The sequence below is a fragment of the Equus asinus genome, chromosome 6, assembly GCF_041296235.1.
Source record: "Equus asinus isolate D_3611 breed Donkey chromosome 6, EquAss-T2T_v2, whole genome shotgun sequence".
In the NCBI taxonomy this organism is placed as follows: Eukaryota; Metazoa; Chordata; class Mammalia; order Perissodactyla; family Equidae; genus Equus; species Equus asinus.
Window position 1 is genome coordinate 83,127,515 of NC_091795.1, and position 20,722 is coordinate 83,148,236.

Below are 20,722 nucleotides of genomic sequence, written 5' to 3' on the forward strand. Positions count from 1 at the left end.
GTCCATAGATGTGTGGTTTTATTTCCGGGCTTTCAATTCTGTTCCATTGATCTATGCACCTGTTTTTGTACCAGTACCATGCTGTTTTGATTACTGTAGCTTTGTAGTATGTTTTGAAGTCAGGGATTGTGATGCCTCCCGTTTTGTTCTTTTTTCTCAGGATTGCTTTAGAAATTCGGGGTCTTTTGTTGCCCCATATGAATTTTAGGATTCTTTGTTCTAATTCTGTAAAGAATGTCATTGGGATTCTGATTGGGATGGCGTTGAATCTGTAGATTGCTTTAGGTAGAACGGACATTTTAACTATGTTTATTCTTCCAATCCATGTGCATGGAATGTCTTTCCATCTCCTTATGTCATCATCCAGTTCTCTCAGAAAGGCCTTGAAATTTTCATTATATAGGTCCTTCACTTCCTTAGTTAAATTTACCCCAAGGTATTTTATTCTTTTTGTTGCGATTGTGAATGGTATTGTATTCTTGAGTTCTTTTTCTGTTGGTTCATTACTGGAGTATAGAAATGCTACTGATTTATGCAAATTGATTTTATACCCTGCAACTTTGCTGTAGTTGTTGATTACTTCTAACAGTTTTCCAATGGATTCTTTAGGGTTTTCTATATATAAGATCATGTCGTCTGCAAACAGTGAGAGTTTCACTTCTTCCCTCCCTATTTGGATTCCTTTTATTCCTTTTTCTTGCCTGATTGCTCTGGCCAGGACCTCCAGTACTATGTTAAATAAGAGTGGTGATAGAGGGCATCCTTGTCTTGTTCCTGTTTTAAGGGGGATGGCGTTCAGTTTTCGCCCATTGAGTATGATGTTGGCTATGGGTTTGTCATATATGGCCTTTATTATGTTGAGGTAGTTTCCTTCTATGCCCATTTTGTTCAGAGTTTTTATCATAAATGGCTGTTGGATCTTGTCAAATGCCTTCTCTGCATCTATTGAGGTGATCATGTGGTTTTTATTCCTCAGTTTGTTGATGTGGTGTATCACGTTGATTGATTTGCGGATGTTGAACCATCCCTGTGTCCCTGGTATGAATCCCACCTGATCCTGATGTATGATTCTTTTGATGAATTGCTGAATTCTGGTTGCCAAAATTTTGTTTAGAATTTTTGCATCTATGTTCACCAGTGATATTAGCCTGTAGTTCTCTTTTTTCGTGGTGTCCTTGTCAGGTTTTGGTATCAGTGTGATGTTGGCTTCATAGAATGTGTTAGGAAGTGTTCCATCCTCCCTAATTTTTTGGAATAGCTTGAAAAGGATAGGTATTAAATCCTCTCTGAAAGTTTGGTAGAATTCCCCAGGAAAGCCATCTGGTCCTGGGGTTTTATTCTTTGTGATGTTTTTGATTGCTGTTTCAATCTCTTTCCTTGTGATAGGTCTGTTCAAATTGTCTGCCTCTTCTTGAGTGAGCTTTGGGAGATTGTAGGAGTCCAAGAGTTTATCCATTTCCTCTAGGTTATCCATTCTGTTGGCATATAGTTTTTTGTAGTATTCTCTTATAATCTGTTGTATTTCTGCAGAGTCTGTTGTTATTTCTCCTCGCTCATTTCCGATTTTGTTTATTTGAGCTTTCTCCCTTTTTTTCTTTGTAAGTCTGGCTAGTGGTTTGTCAATTTTATTTATCTTCTCAAAAAACCAGCTCTTTGTCTCATTGATCCTTTCTACTGCCTTTTTCGTTTCAATAGTATTTATTTCTGCTCTGATTTTTATTATTTCTCTCCTTCTGCTGACTTTGGGCTTCATTTGTTCTTTTTTCTCTAGTTCAGTTAGGTGTGCTTTAAGGTTGCTTATTTGGGATTTTTCTTGTTTGTTAAGATATGCCTGTATTGCGATGAGTTTTCCTCTTAATACAGCTTTTGCTGTATCCCATATGAATTGGTATGGCATGCTATCATTTTCGTTGGTTTCCAGGTATTTTTTATTTCTTCTCTAATTTCTTCAATGATCCATTGCTTGTTCAGTAGTGTGTTGTTTAGTCTCCACATCCTTGTGCCTTTCTCAGCTTTTTTCTTGTAATTAATTTCTAGCCTTATAGCACTATGATCTGAGAAGATGCTTGTTATTATTTCAATTTTTTAAAATTTGTAGAGGCTTGCCTTGTTTCCCAACATATGGTCTATCCTAGAGAATGTTCCATGTGCACTTGAGAAGAATGTGTATTCAGCTCTTTCAGGGTGGAGTGATCTATATATGTCTATTAAGTCCAATTGTTTTAGTTTTTCATTTAGCTCCACTATTTCCTTGTTGATTTTCTGTCTGGATGATCTGTCCATTGATGTGAGTGGGGTGTTGAGGTCCTCTAGTATTATTGTGTTGTTTTTAACATCTTCCTTTTAGGTCTGTTAATAGTTGCTTTATGAATCTTGGTGCTCCTGTGTTGAGTGCATAGATATTTATAAGCGTTATTTCTTCTTGATGAAGTGTCCCTTTGATCATTATATATTGTCCCTCTGTGTCTCTCTTTACCTGTCTTATTTTGAAATCCACTTGGTCTGATATGAGAATTGCAACACCTGCCTTTTTTTCCTTGCTATTTGCTTGAAATGTTGTCCTCCACCCCTTCACCCTGAGTCTGTGTTTGTCCTTGGGGCTGAGGTGTGTTTCCTGGAGGCAACAAATTGTTGGATCGTGTTCTTTAATCCATTTTGCCACTCTGTGTCTTTTTATTGGAGAGTTCAATCCGTTCACATTGAGAGTGATTATTGATGCATGTGGACTTAGTGCTGTTAATCTGTCGCTCATTATCTTGTTTTCCTGCATTTCTTTTCCTATTTCCTTTAGACTACCCATTTAATACTGCAATTTCTTATGCTGGGTTTCTTAGATTTTTCCTTATTTATGATTTGTGACTCTGTTCTGTACTTTATTTTAGTGTCTACCTTGAAGTTTGTATTTAGAATCTCGTGTATAATATAGTCTATTCTCTGGTGGTCTCTTACTTACTTGACCAATACTGATTTAGACCCTTTGCTCTTCCCCTCCTAAATAATTATTTTCATTTTTTATTCCAACTTGTCTTATTAATTGGTAGTTAGAGTGCTAAGATCGTCCTTGTTTTGGTAGTCTCCTTACCTTTACCCTAATGCTATAATTGAATATTTGCTGTCCTGTTCTGGTTCTATCCATCGGTCTCCCTAGTCTGTGGATTGTGTCCCCTTTCTCCCTTTTTTCTTTTTTCAGGTATGAGAGCCTTCTTGAGGATTTCTTGTAATGGAGGGCTTTTGGTTACAAATTCCCTTAACTTTTGTTTGTCTGGAAAAGATTTAATTTCTCCCTCATATCTGAAGGAAATTCTTGCTGGATAGAGTATTCTTGGCTGAAGATTTTTATCCTTTAAAGCTTTGAATATGTCACTCCATTCTCTCCTAGCTTGTAGGGTTTCTGAAGAGAAATCCGCTGACAGTCTCATAGGGGCTCCTTTATAGGTTATTCTCTTTTTTTTCCTTACTTCCCTGAGTATTCTTTCCTTATCACTCCTTTTTGCCAGCTTTACTAGTATGTGCCATGGGGTAGCTCTTTTTACATTGACAAATCTAGGAGATCTAAAACCCTCCTCTACACACATTTCTCTGTCAATCCTTAGATTTGGGAAGTTCTCTTCAATAATTTTGTTAAGCACACTTTCTGCTCCATTTTCCTTTTCCGTATTCTCGGGAATTCCTATGATCCTTATGTTCTTACTCCTCATTGAATCCATTATCTCTAGGAGATTTTCCTCATTTTTTTAAATTCTTAGTTCTCTTTCTTCCTCTGTCTGGAGCCATTCAGCCTGTCTATCTTCGATTATGCTAATTTTCTCCTCTATGTTGTCTACACGGGCATTCAGGGAATCCGTATTCTGTTTTATCTGGTCCATTGTGTTTTTCATCTCAAGTAATTCTGTTTGATTCTTCTTTATGATTTCAAGTGCTTTTGTGAAGTAACTCCAGAACTCGGCTTGTTTCTCTATCTTTCTCTCTACCTCATTGAGTTTTTTGATTATAGCTGCTCTGAACTCATTATCACTTAGTTTACCTAATTCCAAGTCCTCAGGACTTAATTCTATGTTTTTATTGTTTTCCTTCTGGTCTGGGGCTTTTATAAATTGGTGGATGGTAGCGGAGCAGTTTTTTCTCATGGTGGTAGAATTCAGTTGCCGTTGCAGCCTGTCGCCACTAGATGGGGGTCCGAGAGCGGCGTGTTAGCTCTCCGCCTTAGGGCAAGATGGCTGCGCCCACTGGCTTTGCTGGGGGGGGAGGGGGTGTTACTCACACTCGCTGGTCTAGGTTCAGATCAGTTCTGTTCTCTGGTCTCCCAAGGCCCTTGATTTATAGGGTCCCCACGGACAGAAGATGTCCCCCCATCAGCGGGTCTCCACTGAATCAGCGGCAGGGGTCCTGGATGATCCCCCATCGCAGGAACCCTCCCCTGCTCCTTCCCAACCCGCGCCGCAGCGATCGCAGACTCTAGGGGAGGGAGCGATGTTCTCTCCTACCGTTCCAGCGCCTCCGAGGGTGTAAGCAAGGTTTATGATCTCCGCCTTCTTGGTATTGTAGGTCTCTAACGAGCTGGCATTATGTTTATTCTCTGAAATTCAGTTCTTCCAATCTTTTGTTGTATTTTGGAGGGGAGAGAATCCCAGGTCAGCTCACCCCGCCATTTTGCTCCGCCCCCTCTCAGTTTTAATTTTTAATACATAAGAATTGACAGATAGAACCCACATAAACAAAAGCTTGTTTGGGTTCCTCAGTAATCTTTAAGAATTTGGTAAAGTCTCAAGACAAAAACATTTGAGAGTCTCTGACCTGGACCACACGCTCTTGGAGAGAAGGGGACTGTCTTACTGGCCTTCACTTTTTCGCGTCTTGACACACTGGAATTGCTTAGTAAATGTTGCATGAAAAAAGGAATTAACCGTTGAGTCACCATGTAAGCCTTGAGTAACTCCTGCCCAGCCTAATTCCTTTTTTTGCATCTAGTGTAAGTAAATTTACTTCTGTGGACCCTGTAGACCCTTCCTGAGAATAGTTGGAGAATTTTAGTTGAGATATATGAGAATTGCAAGTTACTTCTCTTCAGGAGAGTTAGATAAAGAATTGAGGGTTGAGCATAGAAAAGAAACATTTAAATGAGGAAGCAGAAGTAGAAATATTTACAGGAAGGAAAGCAAATTTTGGTCAGAAAGAATTGCGCTTATATTTCTGAAGAGATTCATAGTATACGCTTTGGTATTAAGTTATTACGGGCAGGCTCAAGATGATATAATGTAGTATATTGGAAATGAATTCTGAAGAAATAGCTCCTCAGCCATGCTGATGAAAGTAAAGATTACATATAGGATTTTGTCTTCTTGCTTTCATGTCATTTTGTGTCTCTCAGTTTATGGTGAGACCTGGGAGGTAAAAGTCAATAACTTAAGTAGAAAAATCAAGTAGGGGTATTGAAAACTCAGAAGAATGATCATATATACAAGAGAAATATCTTAGTATTAATTTTTTGGTCATAAAAACAGTTAGATGATTCTTAAAATTTAAGAGGAAGGAGATCCTTGCAAGTCTTTTTTTAGTTAAAACAGGGATAGTAAATGAACATTAATTATTTTAACATATATAAAATGTTAATGTTTATTTTTATTAATGAATTTTTTACCCATTTTGCTTTGAGGAAAGCAAATTTTACTTGTGAAAGCTATCTTAGGTTCATTTCTGACCTTGTTTTCCACACCTTTTCTCTTTGAGATCTTGAGTTCTTGAACCATTAATTTTCCCTATTACAGAGGTTGCATGAACTCTACCTGCAAAACTGGGAACTAACAACTCGAACATTTTAATAGATGAGGTGAAACAAAAAGATTTTGCTAAGAAAAGAATTGCTGCCATTTATGCAACTATGTGCCAGGCCCTATATAAGCCAATTATAATATTATCTAACATAAGTTTTTTAACTGTACAATAAGATAAGTATTATTATTATTTTCCCGTTTGACACGTGAAGAAACCAAGGCCAACAGGGGTAAAATAACTTGCCTAAGGTCTCATGGCTAGTATGGCAAAGCAAGGATTTGAATCCAGGTTTGTCTGATTCCACAGGTCATGCACTTATAATGCCCTATACTCTCTCAGACTGTGGAGAGATGGTTTCTGGATATTGTGATGCTTAGGCTGATGAGTGATCAGGGAAATGGAGTTTTATGTTCATCAAGTTAAGACCATTGTTCATTCATCAAAAATTTATTAAGTGCCTGTTCTCTACAGTGTAGTGTAACTAGTAAGTCTGCATTTGTTTACAGCAGATCAGTGTCTGTTTTCTTCACTCTTCAATTCACAGTGTGTTAACTGCCTAACACAGTTTCTGTATGTATACATACACACAATACTCATACATAGATACATATATACACGTACACTTTTCTAGTACAGTAAATCTTTGTTGAATGAACGAATGAATAAAGCAGGTGAAAACAGGGGCCAGCCCCATGGCCAAGTGGTTAAGTTTGTGGCTCAGCTTTGGTGGCCCAGGGTTTCACTGGTTCGGATCCTGGACATGGACATGGCACTACTCATCAAGCCATGCTGAGGCAGTGTCCCACATAGCAGAACTAGAAGGACCTACAACTAGAATACACAGCTGTGTACTGGGGGGCTTTGGGGAGAAGAAACAATAGACAAAAAGAGGAAGATTGGCAGGAGATGTTAGCTCAGGGCAAATCTTTTTAAAAAAGATAGCATTAAAAATGAATCCTCCCTTAAGAAAAACACAGGTGAAAAACAAAAAGATAGCCACTGTTCTCCAAGAATTTAAAGTTTAGAGGGAAAAGAGACCTGGAAAAAATAATACACTATCAGAAGTGCTGTAGTTGTATAATATATAAAAGCATGATCCATAAAAGAAAAAAATTGATAAAGTGAATTTTATCAAAATTAAAAACTTTTTTATTTAAAAGACACCATTAAGAAAATGGGAAAACAAGCCACAGACTGGGAAAAAATATTTCAAATATATCAAATTACATATCTGGTAAGACTGATATCCAGAATATATTAAGAACTCTTTCAACATAATAATAAGACTACATCAAATGATTTTCAACAAGAAGGTGAAGACCATTCATTGGGGAAAGGATAGTTGTTTCAGCAAGTGGTGCTGGGAAAACAGGATATCTACATTCAAAAAAATGAAGTTGGATCCTTATCTTACACCATGTGCAAAAATTAACTCAAAATGGATCAAAGAACTAAACATAAGACCTAAAACTATAAACCTTTAGAAGAAAACATAGGGGGAAAGCTCCATAACGTTGGATTTGGCAATGATTTCCTGGCTATGACACCAAAAGTACAGGCAACAGAAGAAAAAATAGATAAATTGGACTTCATCAAAATTAAAAACTTTTATGCATCAAAGGGCACTATCAATAGAGTGAAAAGACAACCCACAGAATTGGATAAAAAATTGGCAAAGCATTTATCTGATGAGGGATTGATATCCAGATTATATAAAGAACTCCTACAACTAAACAACAACACAACAAATAACCCGATTCAAAAATGGACAGTACTTGAATAGACTTTTCTCCAAATAAGATACTCAGATGGCCAAAAAGAGAATGAAAAGATCCTGAACATCACTAATCATTAGGGAAATGGAGATCAAAACCACAATGAGATACAGGTTCATACCTGTTAGGATGGCTCTTATCATAAAAACAGAAAATAACAGGTGTTGGTCAGAATGTGAAGAAATTGGAACCCTTGTGTGTTGCTGGTGGAAATGAAAAATTGGCCTCTGTCGTGATTCTTTAGAAAATTAAACAGAATTACCACATAATCCAGCAATTCCACTTCCGAGTCTATACCCAAAAGAAGTGCAAGCAGGGATTCGAACAGATAGTTGTATACTCGTCTTCACAGCAGCGTTGTTCACGATAGCCAAAGGTAGAAGCAATATAAATCTCTCTCAACAGATGAATGGATAAACAAAATGTGGCAACACATACAGTGTAACATTATTTAGCTTTAAAAGGAAGGAAAATTTGACATATGCTACAACAAAGATAAACCTTGAAGTCTTTATGCTAAGTGAAATAAGCCAGTCATAAAAGGACAAATATTATATGATTCCTCTTATATGAGGTCCCTAGTGTAGTCAGATTCACAGAGATAGAAAGTAGAAGGGTGGTTGCCAGGGCCTAGGGAAAGGGAGAGAGTGGGCAGTTTGTGTTTAATGGGTACAGAGTTTCAGTTGGGAAGGATGAAAAAGTTCTAGAGATAGATGATAGTGATGGTTACACAACAATGTGAATATACTTAATGTCACATGCTGTATAATTAAAGTAGTTAAAATGGCAAATTTTATGTTATTTATTTTACCACAATTAAATTAAAAAAGAAGACTACAATTTAAAAATGGGCTAAAGATTTGAATAGACATTTCACCAAAGAGTATATATATTCTCAGGCTAATAAGCATGAGAAAAGATTCTCAATATCATTAGTCATTCAGGAATGAGATAACACTGCACACCACTAGAATAGCTATAATCAAAAAGACAGGGGGCGGGCCTGGTGGTGCAGCAGTTAAGTTCACATGTTCTGCTTCAGCGGCCTGGGATTCGCTGATTCGATCCCAGATGTGGACATGGCACTGCTTGGCAAGCCATGCTGTGGTAGGCATCCCACATACAAAGTAGAGGAAGATGGGCATGGATGTTAGCTCAGGTCCAGTCTTCCTCAGCAAAAAGAGGAGGATTGGCAGCAGATGTTAGCTCAAGGCTAATCTTCCTCAAAAAAAAAAAAAAAAAAAACCCAACCAAGAGGACAGACATACCAACTGTTGACAAGGATGTAGGGAAACTGGAGTCTTTGTATATTGCTGGTGGAATTGTAAAATGTTGTAGCCATTTTGAAAAAGTTGGCAGTTCTTAAAATATTAGACATAAACTTAGGATATGGCTCAGCATTTCCACTTCTAGGTAACTACAGAAGAGAACTACAACCATATGTTCACACAAAGACTTGTATGCGAATGTTCCTACTAGTATTATTCATAATATGGAAACAGCCTAAATATTCATTATTTGATGATGAGTGAAACAAAATGGTGTATGTACATACAGTGAAATACTAGTTAGCAATAAATGGAATGAACTACTGATATTCTCCCATGTGGATGAACTTCAATATATTATGTTAAGTGAGAGAAGCTAGACACAAAAGGCTTCTGTTGTATGATATCCTATATCTAGAAGCAGCAAGTCTCTAGAGACAGCAGTGGTTGTTGGGCTGGGAGTCTAAGTGGGGATTGATTGCACATTGACATGAGGGAACTTTCTGGAGGCAGTGGAAATGTTCTAAAACTGACTTGTGATGGTTTCACAACTGAATTACTAAAAATCATTGAACTTAAAATAAGTTTAATGAGAGATCAAGTTTAATGAGAGATCAGAAGGTATGCCTGAAGTGTATCTGGGAAAGTCAGAGAAAGCGTCACCCAGAAAACATTCGCTTGAGTAGAGAGTTAAAAAATGGCTTAGGAAAGAGTGAATAGCATGTATAAAGACCAGTGTGAAAGAGCAGTTTGTTCAGGGAATTATACAAGGCATGTCTTGTTGCAGCGTGAAGTTTGAGGCTGGGAATGTCAGAAGATAACGTTAGGAGTAAATTTAAAGAAAAATAATTTAGCCTACTTATAAAATGACGGATTCCAAGCTGTTGGTAATAATCTGGCAGGACTCTTGAGACTATTGTAGATTTACTCTTGGTATGCTTTTATACTCACAAGTTCAATACAATGTTGAAAAATGATCAGAAGGAAGAGTATTTAAAACTGAAATTAAATGTTTTGCTACTTTTGAATAAAATCCTGATACTTGTAGGGTATTGCGTTCTGTTGATTTTTCAAGACCCAGTTAATGTTAGCTGTTTCTGCTATATCTCATCTAATGTGTCTTCACCCATACCCCTTGGAAGATCTCCTCTATGTTTCTCTATACCTCTGTTATGACACTTTTGACCTGGTATCTTAATGCTTCCCTCTGAGAACCTTAAGATCCTTGATGGCAGGAAGTACGCGTATTTTCTTCAGGTTTATAACTGCAGTGTCTGACATGGTATTTAGCACATAGAGGGTGTTAGTGGTAAATTTGCTTGCCAGAACTTTCGAAGAAGGGCCAGTGAAGTGTAGATCAAAGGAGTGGAGGGAATTGTACATGAAGGTAGTCTACTAAAAAATTACACAGAGGCTGGCCCCGTGACCTAGTGATTAAGTTTGGTGTGCTCCACTTCAGCAGCCTGGGTTTGTGGGTTTGGATCCCAGGTGTGGACTTATGCCACTCATCAGCTGTGCTGTGGTGGTGAGCCACATATAAAACTGAAGAAAGATTGGCATGGATGTTAGTTCAGGGCTAATCTTTCTCAAGTGAAAAAAATAAATACAAGAGGAAGAGGAAGAAGCAACAGATGTTAACTCAGGGTGGATCTTCCTCAGCAAAAAAAAAAAAAAAAAAAAAAGGACACAAAATTTTATAAATTCTTAAAGGATTTGGCTTTGAGGGGAGGTAAGTAATTCCCCATCCAAATTTTGAATTCTGATGTCTATTTTTCAGTAATTGTTTCTTTTCTATCTTAAAATTTTAGATCTAGAAAAGACCATTAGAGATTATATAATCTAGTCTAATCTATTTATTCACTTTGTGACTTAAGCCAATTACTTAAACCTTTCCAAGCCCAAGTTTCCTCGCCTGTAAAGTGAGGGATTCCTACAGTACCTCATTGTTATATTGATTGATTGAAATGATATTTATACAATTTGTAGTCTTCAATTCATAGTCTTCAATTCAGTAAGTGGTTAGACATGACAAATTTAATGGATTACCCAAAGTTTCCCACAAATGTGTGGCTCAATTTGGGCCAGAAATCTGATGTCTTGAATTTTAATCCAGTATTTCCACACTGTTATGGTTGGTACTTCTTTCCATATTAGTGACCTTTTCCCTATTTTATTTGCAGTTTCCAATTTGATATGGGCTGGGGAACAAAATCACAAACTTTACTCATTCAATACATGCTTATTAAGCATTACTATGTACCAGGCATGGTGGTAGGTATCGGAGAACAAATGAATAAGAAATGGTCTCTGTTCTCTGGGAGTTTGGGGTCTAGAGGTGGAAAATAGAACTTCTAGAAAAACGTAAATTAAATAAAATGTGTAGACAAATGTGGATGGTTTAAAAGTGTTTAAACAGCATATCTTGCAAGGGGGACATCTAGGGTGAAAGTCTTTATAGAGCAGGTGAATTTATAGAGGTAGGTAATCACTACCTGGAAGGAACTGAAGGATATGAGCATGAATGGCTTAGTTTTGCTTGGGAGTTTTGCTTGGAAGGTGGTGTCATTCTGGAGCATTCTGTGAAGAGACTGAAGGTATAGTTTATCTGCAGTGAAACCAGGATTCCAGAGGCTACAGTGGTATAGACTTGGTATGGAAATAGCCCAGGAAAGGAAGTCAGTGGATAGGAAGTACACAGAAAAGCGTAAGAGAAAGCAGTGTTTTTAGCGTCCTTCCAGGTCTCTCTAGTAGATTCTAGGTAATTATTTTTCAGCTCTTTTGCAAAAGTTCTTTGAGATTAGTACCATCTGATTATTAGAATCAACTCTCCTTTTTGTTATTATCTGCTGGCTGTCCCAGATATAGTGTAGTTTATTAATGACTTGGGCAACTGGATCATTCTTCCATTCTTGTGGCTTTTTTTTGTTTTTTGTGTTTTTTTTGAGGAAGATTCACCCTGAGCTAACATCCATTGCCCATCTTCCTCTTTAGTTTTTTGCTTGAGGAAGATTCACCCTGAGCTAACATTTGTGCCAGTCTTCCTCAAGTTTGTATGTAGGATGCCTCTACAACATGGCTGATGAGTGGAGTACGTCCACACTTGGAATTCGAACCTGTGAACCCTGGGCCGCCAAAGTGGAGCGTGCGGGACTTTAACCACTCAGCTGTGGGGCCAGCCCCTCCATTTTTGTTTAGTCCATGAGGTTGAATCTCTCAAATCATAGCCTAGGACTGGGTTAACCCTTATCCTGCATTAATGTTCAGTGAACATTGAAAATGGTACTGGAGGTTGAAGAAATTGTAATTTGGTATAAATATAAGCTTTTAATTCTCTATATATTTAATGTCTTTGTGTGTGTGTCTGTGTGCAGGTTAAATGTATCTTTAGAATACAGTATGAAGAGGTCTTGTATATTCAAAGGCCTATTGAAGAAGACAGAAGAAAATTTTTCCAAGAATTGATTCTCAATCAGGCATCAATGGCTCCACCACGAAGGAAACACACTGGTAAAGTACCTAAAGCATTTAGCAAAATGGGGGCTAGGGGGAGTTAAGAAATGCCCTTTCTTGGAGTCTTTTTTTTTTCTTTTCCATTTCTTTGTGGAAGTGACGACAGTTTTTCAGGTTCTATTTATCTTTAGATGGACTCATTTGGAAGTGGCCATTGTGTTCACCTGACTCTAGGAGATTGGGAAGTACAGCCTCATTGTTAAAGCTTTACTAATAGGTGACTGTCAATGAAGTATTCTTATCACTTCAATTCAAGTGCTCTGGTAGATTTCACATTCTGAGGCTCAAAAAGTCAAAGGACAAAAGCCTTCTTCCTGCTGTTTTGGTCACTGTAGGTACTGAGGATTGAACAGTCATTGTGAACACCAGGTGCTGTGCTGACTGCGTTGTGGGCTCGGTAGGTTTCATGGACCGAGAGCTGATTAGAACATATTTGCTTTTTCTGGTTTATTTTATTTATTGATTAATTTTTCAAATATTTATTGAGCATCTATTATGTTAGATATCTTATGCTAGGCACTTGGAAATCTATCATGGCTTTGTTTTAAGCATTAGAGTTTTCTTGGATTTGGGTGCATAGCAATAAGAGGAGCCTCAAAATTTGTCAGATTTCAGTCCCCTGGCTTAAGTAAGGTCTGCATTTCTAAGTCATTCAAAAGAGAGTTTCTTTTCCTAATCTTGAAGATTCATAGAAGGTGAGATCCCCTTGCTTAATCTTTCAGCCTTTTCTAGAAAATAGCAGTCCTGTTTGTTACAAAATTTTAAGCCTCTTTCCCCTCATTCTGTCTTGTACATTTCTTGTAGCTGTTCTTGTCGAATGTTAACATTTCCCATCCCTGCCATGTCCTTGCTTTTCCATACTCATTCTTTACCTTTTAAGAAGATTTTTTTGTTTGTTTTAGGGTAGATAGTGAATACCATAGATTTTATATGTAACATTTTTGACTGGATTTTCCATCTTTTCCATGTTTTGGGGATTCTTTTTTTAGTTCCTACTTTTTTTTGCTCCCTGCAAGTGCCATTCACTGTCCCTACTGTGTTGTACTAAGAATACGAGGGTAGGAGACTTGACTAAAATCAGAATTCTTTTGGAAATGGGAAGGATCAAAGAATAGTTACTTGCCCATTTCACTTTCATTTATATAAAAGCAACTCTGTTTTGAGAAGCAGTTTTTAAGCATGGTTGACTTAAGCAAATCGGTATACACTACTTCGCCTGAAGATATTTATGTTTGATTTGAAATATTTCTCATAAGTTGCATGTAAATAATATTTCAAAATCAGATTATTTAAAATCATATCATTTGCCCTTTAAAGGAGTCCAATTGTGAGTTATTTTATAAAGTAAAGCTGTTCTCTAACATACTTTTGGTTTCCATTCAAATTTTTACTTGCTGGATTTGTGTGGTTCACATATATTTAGAGTTCTTCTTTTCTTAAAAGAACATTTTGAGAGAATGCCAGAAAAGTAATTGAGGTCCTGGCCCTGCCATGTTGGAAGCTTAACATTTTCCTCCATTTTCTTTAGGTCTTTGTGCCATGGAAGTACTTCCTCTTGCACTACCTTCTCCACCTCGTCAATTATCAGAATCAGAAAAAATCCGGATGGAGGACCAGGAGGAAAACACTTTAAGAGAGTTGCGATTGTTTCTCAGGGATGTAACCAAGAGGCTGGCCACAGATAAACGCTTTCACATCTTCAGCAAACCGGTGGATATTGAAGAGGTCTTGTTTCAGTAGTGTGCAAACAGTGAAGTTGAACTGGCTAAAAGAAAAAAATATTGACATCTTTTTTTGGAAGGAAAAAAAGCAAAGGCATGGATGAATATTACCCCTAGCCTGTAAAATTTTAATCCATGTGATAACTACCAATGTCATCAGCAAACATCTGGTGACTTTTGGATGAAGTAGTGTCCAATTTGTATAAGTCCTCTTAATTAGTATTGATCTTTGTGATCTCTTACTCTTCAGTTTAAGAAGAGAATTAAAAGTTACGTTAGTGAGATATCCATACTAGACTATTTTTATTCCAGGATAAATCCTGCTGTCAAAAAGTATATTGGTATTAACCAATCAATACCAATTAATATTGGCATTTTTCAAATTATGTATACCTTATTGAAAGAGGTGATTAAGAAACATGAAATTGTCTTTCATATTTTGAGAATGCCTATACTAAGATGCTATTTGAAGTTAAGCACATCCTATGCAGCTAAAATGATTTTTCTCTTCAAGGGTTTTCTCTGCTCCCAGTGGAAAATTTCTCACTTTCTATGTGTATTGTTTTGTGTCCTTGTGGGAGCATGATTTGTGATGATGAGAAAAGAAATTTTCCATTTGGAATCTACTATAATACTGTAGATTACATTTTTTTGTTATTGCTTTTTTTATCCTGGGATAATATAGTGTGTGGATGAACACAATGCAGTCTTTCTGGCTTTCTTGTTATAGTTCAGACTCCATGTTTGAACAACTTTGATGTTTTTAGTTTTAATTTTTTTCTTCATCTTTTAAAAAAATTTGAATTATGAAATGATTCAGAGTTTAATGTTGTGTCCTCATTGTGAAATCTGTACTTTTGGACCTGAGCAGATTCCTTTGGAACCATTACCTCATCTATAACTGGGAAGAATGAGCTAGCAATACAGTTTTTTGCCTGGGCAAGTCTGAAAATATCTCTTTCCGCCTTTTTTTTTGGAATAAAGGGACTATCTATACTTTTATTTGTTTATTCATCTACAATACATAGTTTTGTCCATTTGATCCTTTTAACAACCTCACAAGGTCATTATTATTCTTCTTAGTTGCAGCTGAGGGAACTGAGGCTTGTTGGCAAGTGACATAGCCAAGACTCAAAAGTTTTTTAAAAATTCAAAGCCCACGTTCTTTACATTACATCATGACTACCTTATATCTTTTCCCACTGGAATGACAGGACTTGCCTAGTTTGCTTTTGCAATTAATATATATCATTTTATATTTGTGGGGCATTTTTTTTCCTCATAGTGTTTTCAGATAATCTTAAAACTGTCAGCTTATTTTAAAGATTGTTTTAAATGCTTATTTCAAATTGGATATGGGACTGACACTTAATTGATAAGGGCTTGCCCCCAAGTCAACCTCCCATGCTGGGAGTAAACCAATTTTCCCTTTGCCTGGGAAGACTCTTTTTCTTTCTAACCAGAAGACATTGTCAGATTTCAAATGCCATCTGTGCTAAGAGTAAAAGTTTTATAAATGATGATAAGGCAGTGGAAGGGGATAGAAGATGTTGGTCAGGTAAAACTTTTATTTAAGAGTTATGTTTTCTCTTGTTTCCTCCTTTGTTCTTTCTTCTCAGGTTCATCCTGCTACTGGTTCTTTGTCTGCTCTTAAAGCTGAAAACATAGGGTTCTCTGGGAAGGATTGAGAGGGGACAGCAAGATAACATTTAGATAACCTAAAACGCAGAAATTTATATTCAAATAATGAATTTGAAATGACTAAAAACCTTATCAAATTCCAAAGCAGATTGCAAAGAAAACAAAAGTTTAGAAAATGAATGTTGAATTTAAAATTAAGCGTAGGTGCAAAAATTTTATAGTCTTTAATAATATAAATTTTTATAGTGCATTATAGTTTATAAAACATTTTCCACGTATAATACAAGGTGGGCCAAGTGCCAGAGCCAAGGATCCAACCAGTATCTTTTGAACTATTGCTTGTTCAGTATAGCTCCACTACTTCCCCTATAAGGAGTAGACTGGCTTCTCAGCTCCTAGAGGTTGAAAAATAAACTAAAACATGTACACACACCTACCTAAAATTTTAAAAACATATATAAGATATATATAAATATATATGTGCATTTATGTATGTAAACTAAAAACTATCAAAGAGCCAGTGCCATTAGCAATGGAGAGAACTACCCTTTAGTGTCATAAAGCAGAAGTTACCTTATCCCCAGAATTTGGTCCTGAACTAATTAGATGTTTCTAAGGCATGCCTTTATATCAGACCTAATTATTTGATTTGAGTTTGCATTGGAGAAAGCAATGGATATATAGGATGATAGAGCTTTCTTCCTGGTCAAGCAGTATAAAACATACAATTTATTGGGCAAATCATGACTATTGTATCCTATTTTGGATTATCTCCCAGAAAATCAGCACATAGAGCAAAGTGTATTTTTTGCTTGTAGATTTATTTAGGGACAAGTCCAGCAAATCTTTTACTAGTCATGAAAGCAGTACTTATTTTTGTTATGTAATTGGCTCAAAATGTTTGTAATGACTCCAAAGGAGCAGAAAACACTTTCCATGAAACGATTCACTCTGTAAAACTGAAAAAGAAAGAAAATTTTTGTTTAAATGTTTTAAAGAGATTCACCAGAGAACATATTCCTTTAAAAAAAAATTCTTCTTGCAGTAACATTTATTGATGCTAATTGGGTGCTTTTACCCACACACTCTCTCTCAGGTATGTCTAAAGAATTTTTAAAAACCTGGCACAATTGGTTTCGTATTTCAAGATGAGAAACATTTCATAGTTGATTTGGATATGTCTTGAAACTGAAGCTTTTCATGGAAATTATGACATAGTAACTTTAGTAGCATAAATTGCTCTATAATTTTATCCTTATCTGTAATTATTTCTTAGATATTTAGATTTAATTTTTAAATAACTGTATGGTTTCATTTTGTGTTTTTATGAATAGATCATATGAAATACCAGAAGTAATTTTCATTAAAATATCCCGTTTATTTTAGGTTTCAGATTATCTTGAAGTGATCAAGGAACCAATGGATTTATCAACAGTAATAACTAAAATTGATAAGCATAATTACCTGACTGCTAAGGATTTCCTGAAAGATATTGACCTCATCTGTAGCAATGCTTTAGAGTACAATCCAGATAAGGACCCAGGAGGTAAGGATGCACTCGGCAGGTTCACTTTGGTGACCAATGAAAAGATAGTTTAAAGTGTGAATGCTAAAGTGTGCACATGTTTCAGACAGAGAAATTAATTTTAATGATGTATTATTGTATTTAGAATCTTCTTGATGAGGAACTAATAATATACTTAAATATTAAATATAATTATTAAGTTAATTTATTAAATTAAATAATATACTTTAATTGGAGGATTTTATTATCCTAGGTATTATGTTTAGCTTTACCTTTTACTTTTTATACTTCTTATTTTGTTCAGGTAATATGGAAAACTGAGTAATTGAGAATTTAATTTAAAATTTATTTATTTAGTCAACATCACTAGTGCTGCTAAACACTGGGAATTTTGAATTTGTAGGAACTCATTATAGGATAAGTTTACTTATCAAAAGACCCCTTTAGGTACAAGTTATCTGTTCTATACATTGTAGATATTTTTATGTAATTTTATTTTTTTTTTTCACTCCTAATCCCACCCTGTACTCAAGTCTGTAGTCCCAACTTTTTCAGTGCCCTCCAGGGAAGACTGCCAGGAATATAGCTGTAGTTAAACAAGATGCATTTATTGATTGATTATAACAAGGGAGAATATATATTGTGGGGGAGGAAGAAATTTTCCTCTACCCTACTAGGTTCTTCCGGCTGGTCTAAGAATAAAATTGACACGAGACAGATTAATAGAAAAAAATCAAATTTAATTGACACGAGACAGATTAATAGAAAAAAATCAAATTTAATTGCATATGTACAGGGACCCCACATAAATGAGAGCATCAGAGACAAAAAGGTAAAATGAGGCATGTATGCCACCTTGAGCTAAGGAATGGGATAGGAGCCTGAGGCTTCAGAGGGTAGTAGGGTAATTTACAGGATGATAGGAAGAGCAGATATTCAGTGATTAGAGGTTTGCTCTGCCATGCAGATAAGTCATAAAAATTTATTTCTGGTAATAACTCTTATTATGGGCAAGACCCCCAATTTAAAGTTTTTAAAGGAGAGGTAAAAGTTTCTTGAGCCCACAGGGTCTTGATTGCCTTTAGCTCAAAATATCCACATGCCAAAGTGGCACATCCTGGGAGGCCTGTTCTGAACCCCTTTAATGTCATGGGGCACCATAAAGAATTTGAGCTTGTGTTAAGTGATTTTGTGGAGGAGTTAAGGAAGTAGGGCTTTGCAGTAGGTTGGATGCTCTTAGGAAGTGGGAATAATTTTGTGATTAGGTATTTTAAGAACCTGGAAGGCAAGAAGAATGGAGCAAGGCTAAAGCTGTCATTGGTAAAGCAGCAGTCATTCATATTATCCAGGATGGGATTATATTTGCCTATTTTTGTGGTCAAGACAATGTGCATGCTTTTATCTGTGTTCAGACATGATTCCAGAGTGGTTGTTTTCATTTTGGTTCATCGTGGTCACAGAGTGGCCTTTTCTGAAATTGGTATTCTATAAAATTGTTTATGTTCAACATGAGCACACCAAGGCCTAGCTGATAGTGCCAGGCCAGTTCCCAGCTGACAGGGGCCATTATTCTCTTTCTCATTCTATTGAGAATTCTGTTTCTTCAACAGGTGATATACAAGGAAGATGCTTTTTATTTTTAAAAAGTTCATTTAAGTTTCATTTATCTAAAGATATTTAGAATACAGTTTTTCCTTTATGTCTGTATTTATGGGCAGTGGTTCGTCAACTCAGGCCACATGTTAGAATGATCTGGATTTCTCATGTCCACACAAAATTAGGTACTTCTTGTCTAGATTTAGACCACAGCAAATCACATATCCTAATTCCCAGTTGAGAGACAGAATACAATTTTATGTTGCTGTACTTGGTATCTAACTGTTCTTAAGCTTTGTATTAGGACATTTGCCTCTTGTAGCTTTTGTTGTTTAGCTTCTTTTGACTTTTTATTACGTATGTCATATACAAAAATTTATGAAGATAAAAACAAGCAAGAAAATTAAAGTAACCTATAATCCTATTACCTAGTGTTCTCTTACACACATAAATGTATTACATGCATAGTATTTTTTTAAAATGAAAATATAGTTTTCATAAACTTTATCATTCATGTAGTATTTTGTGAAAAGGTTGTGAGTTAATATATTTCTACCACATTATTTTAATCATATAGATGTCCAAAGTAGCTAATACCTTATTGTTGGACGTATTAGAATTTTTAGTTTTTTCCTCTGTTATAACACTGATGAATATCTTCATAGCAGAAATTTTATATACATCCTTAATTATTTTCTTAGAATAAGTTCCTCAGAGTGGAATTTCTGGATCAAAGAATATATATCTCTTTTAAGGTTTTTAATGCCAACAGCATCAGGGCCACTGTCAGCCAATATAGCAATGTTGTGTGAGTGAAGGAATCTTCTTTTTCAGTGTAGATGGCATTCTGCAGCAGGGCCACAGTTTGGGTAGTGAAGAATGGGCTTGCTCTCAGCCTCATTTAGGATTCCCTTTTTGGGTCCTTGGTGAAGGTACAACCTGTACAAGTGTCTCTATAGTGGCTTTGAGCAATGTATGAGAGTACCTGAGTACCTACAGCTTCATTCTCTTAGTTTTTCAAGACAGAGAGGTTGCTGAAACTATAGTAGGTAATGAGAACTTGGGCTGTGGATTTACACCTAGGCTTTAGTCCCACTTCAACTATTTCCTAGTTCTTTAACTTGATCAAGTTAAATCCTCTAAATTTTAGTTTTCTTTCTGCAAAATAGGGATAATTGTTGTACTCTTCTCTTTGGGTGGTTGTAGGGATTAAATGAGAAAATGTGTTAGATTAAATCTTATGAAATTGCCATTTTTATATGGTTCAACCTAAATAGATTAAGCCCTTAACATAGTGCCTGGGATGTGGTAAGCATTCCATAAGGTAGTTGTTCATATTTTTATTCTCATTATCATCATTATTATTTAAATTGTGCTTTAATTTTTCATAAATTGGTTCTTTAGTGGACACCTGTGTGTTTGCTTTAGAATGACCCCTTGTTCTTTGTGCTTATTATATTCCCTCAACCATATTTAAAAGTTAATCTTATTTTGGAAATAATCTAGGAATTGATAGTGAAAAATGAATTTGAGTGATTAGAGAAAGCCAGTTGAGAAGATCAATCCAGATTTTTTTCCCCTTTTGTAACTTAATTATAACCACATTGAAATGATATTACTTTTAAGAAAGAAGCAATGGTTTTTGGTGCATAATAACCTTTTACTACAGAATGCTGTTATATAATCAAAAAAATATGTTTCTGTCTCATAGTTAGAGTTGATATGGTACACTTGTAACTTTCCTCCTCCACTGTTTTAGATGCATAAAGTGTGATATAATTCAAAAGCATGATTTCGGCTCTGTTCAGATTATTTCATGTTTTTAGTCAAGAAGCTTGTTTTTTTTCTTAGCAACAGAACCACTTGTTATGCATTAGAAAACAACCCCAGGGTCTGTTGTGTAGCAAGTGGAAA

The 20,722-nt window shown here is 36.0% G+C and overlaps 1 protein-coding gene across 7 annotated transcripts in view; it reads left to right on the forward strand.

Moving 5' to 3' along the window:
- The window catches only part of ATAD2B (ATPase family AAA domain containing 2B), a 162,595-nt gene that overhangs the window by 117,185 nt on the left and 24,688 nt on the right, over positions 1–20,722 (forward strand). For 4 of the 7 annotated variants that reach the window (XR_011504147.1, XM_014866423.3, XM_070512532.1 and 1 more), the window contains exons 20-22: positions 12,187–12,322; positions 13,854–14,050; positions 17,074–17,233. Coding sequence is in view for 6 of the 7 variants with exons in the window: in XM_014866423.3 (XP_014721909.1) it covers positions 12,187–12,322; positions 13,854–14,050; positions 17,074–17,233 (493 nt within the window). In the remaining variant the exon portion in view is untranslated. The remainder of the gene's footprint in view (positions 1–12,186; positions 12,323–13,853; positions 14,051–17,073; positions 17,234–20,722) is intronic. The other 3 variants (XM_044772008.2, XM_014866425.3, XM_070512533.1) reach the window with 1 other exon arrangement.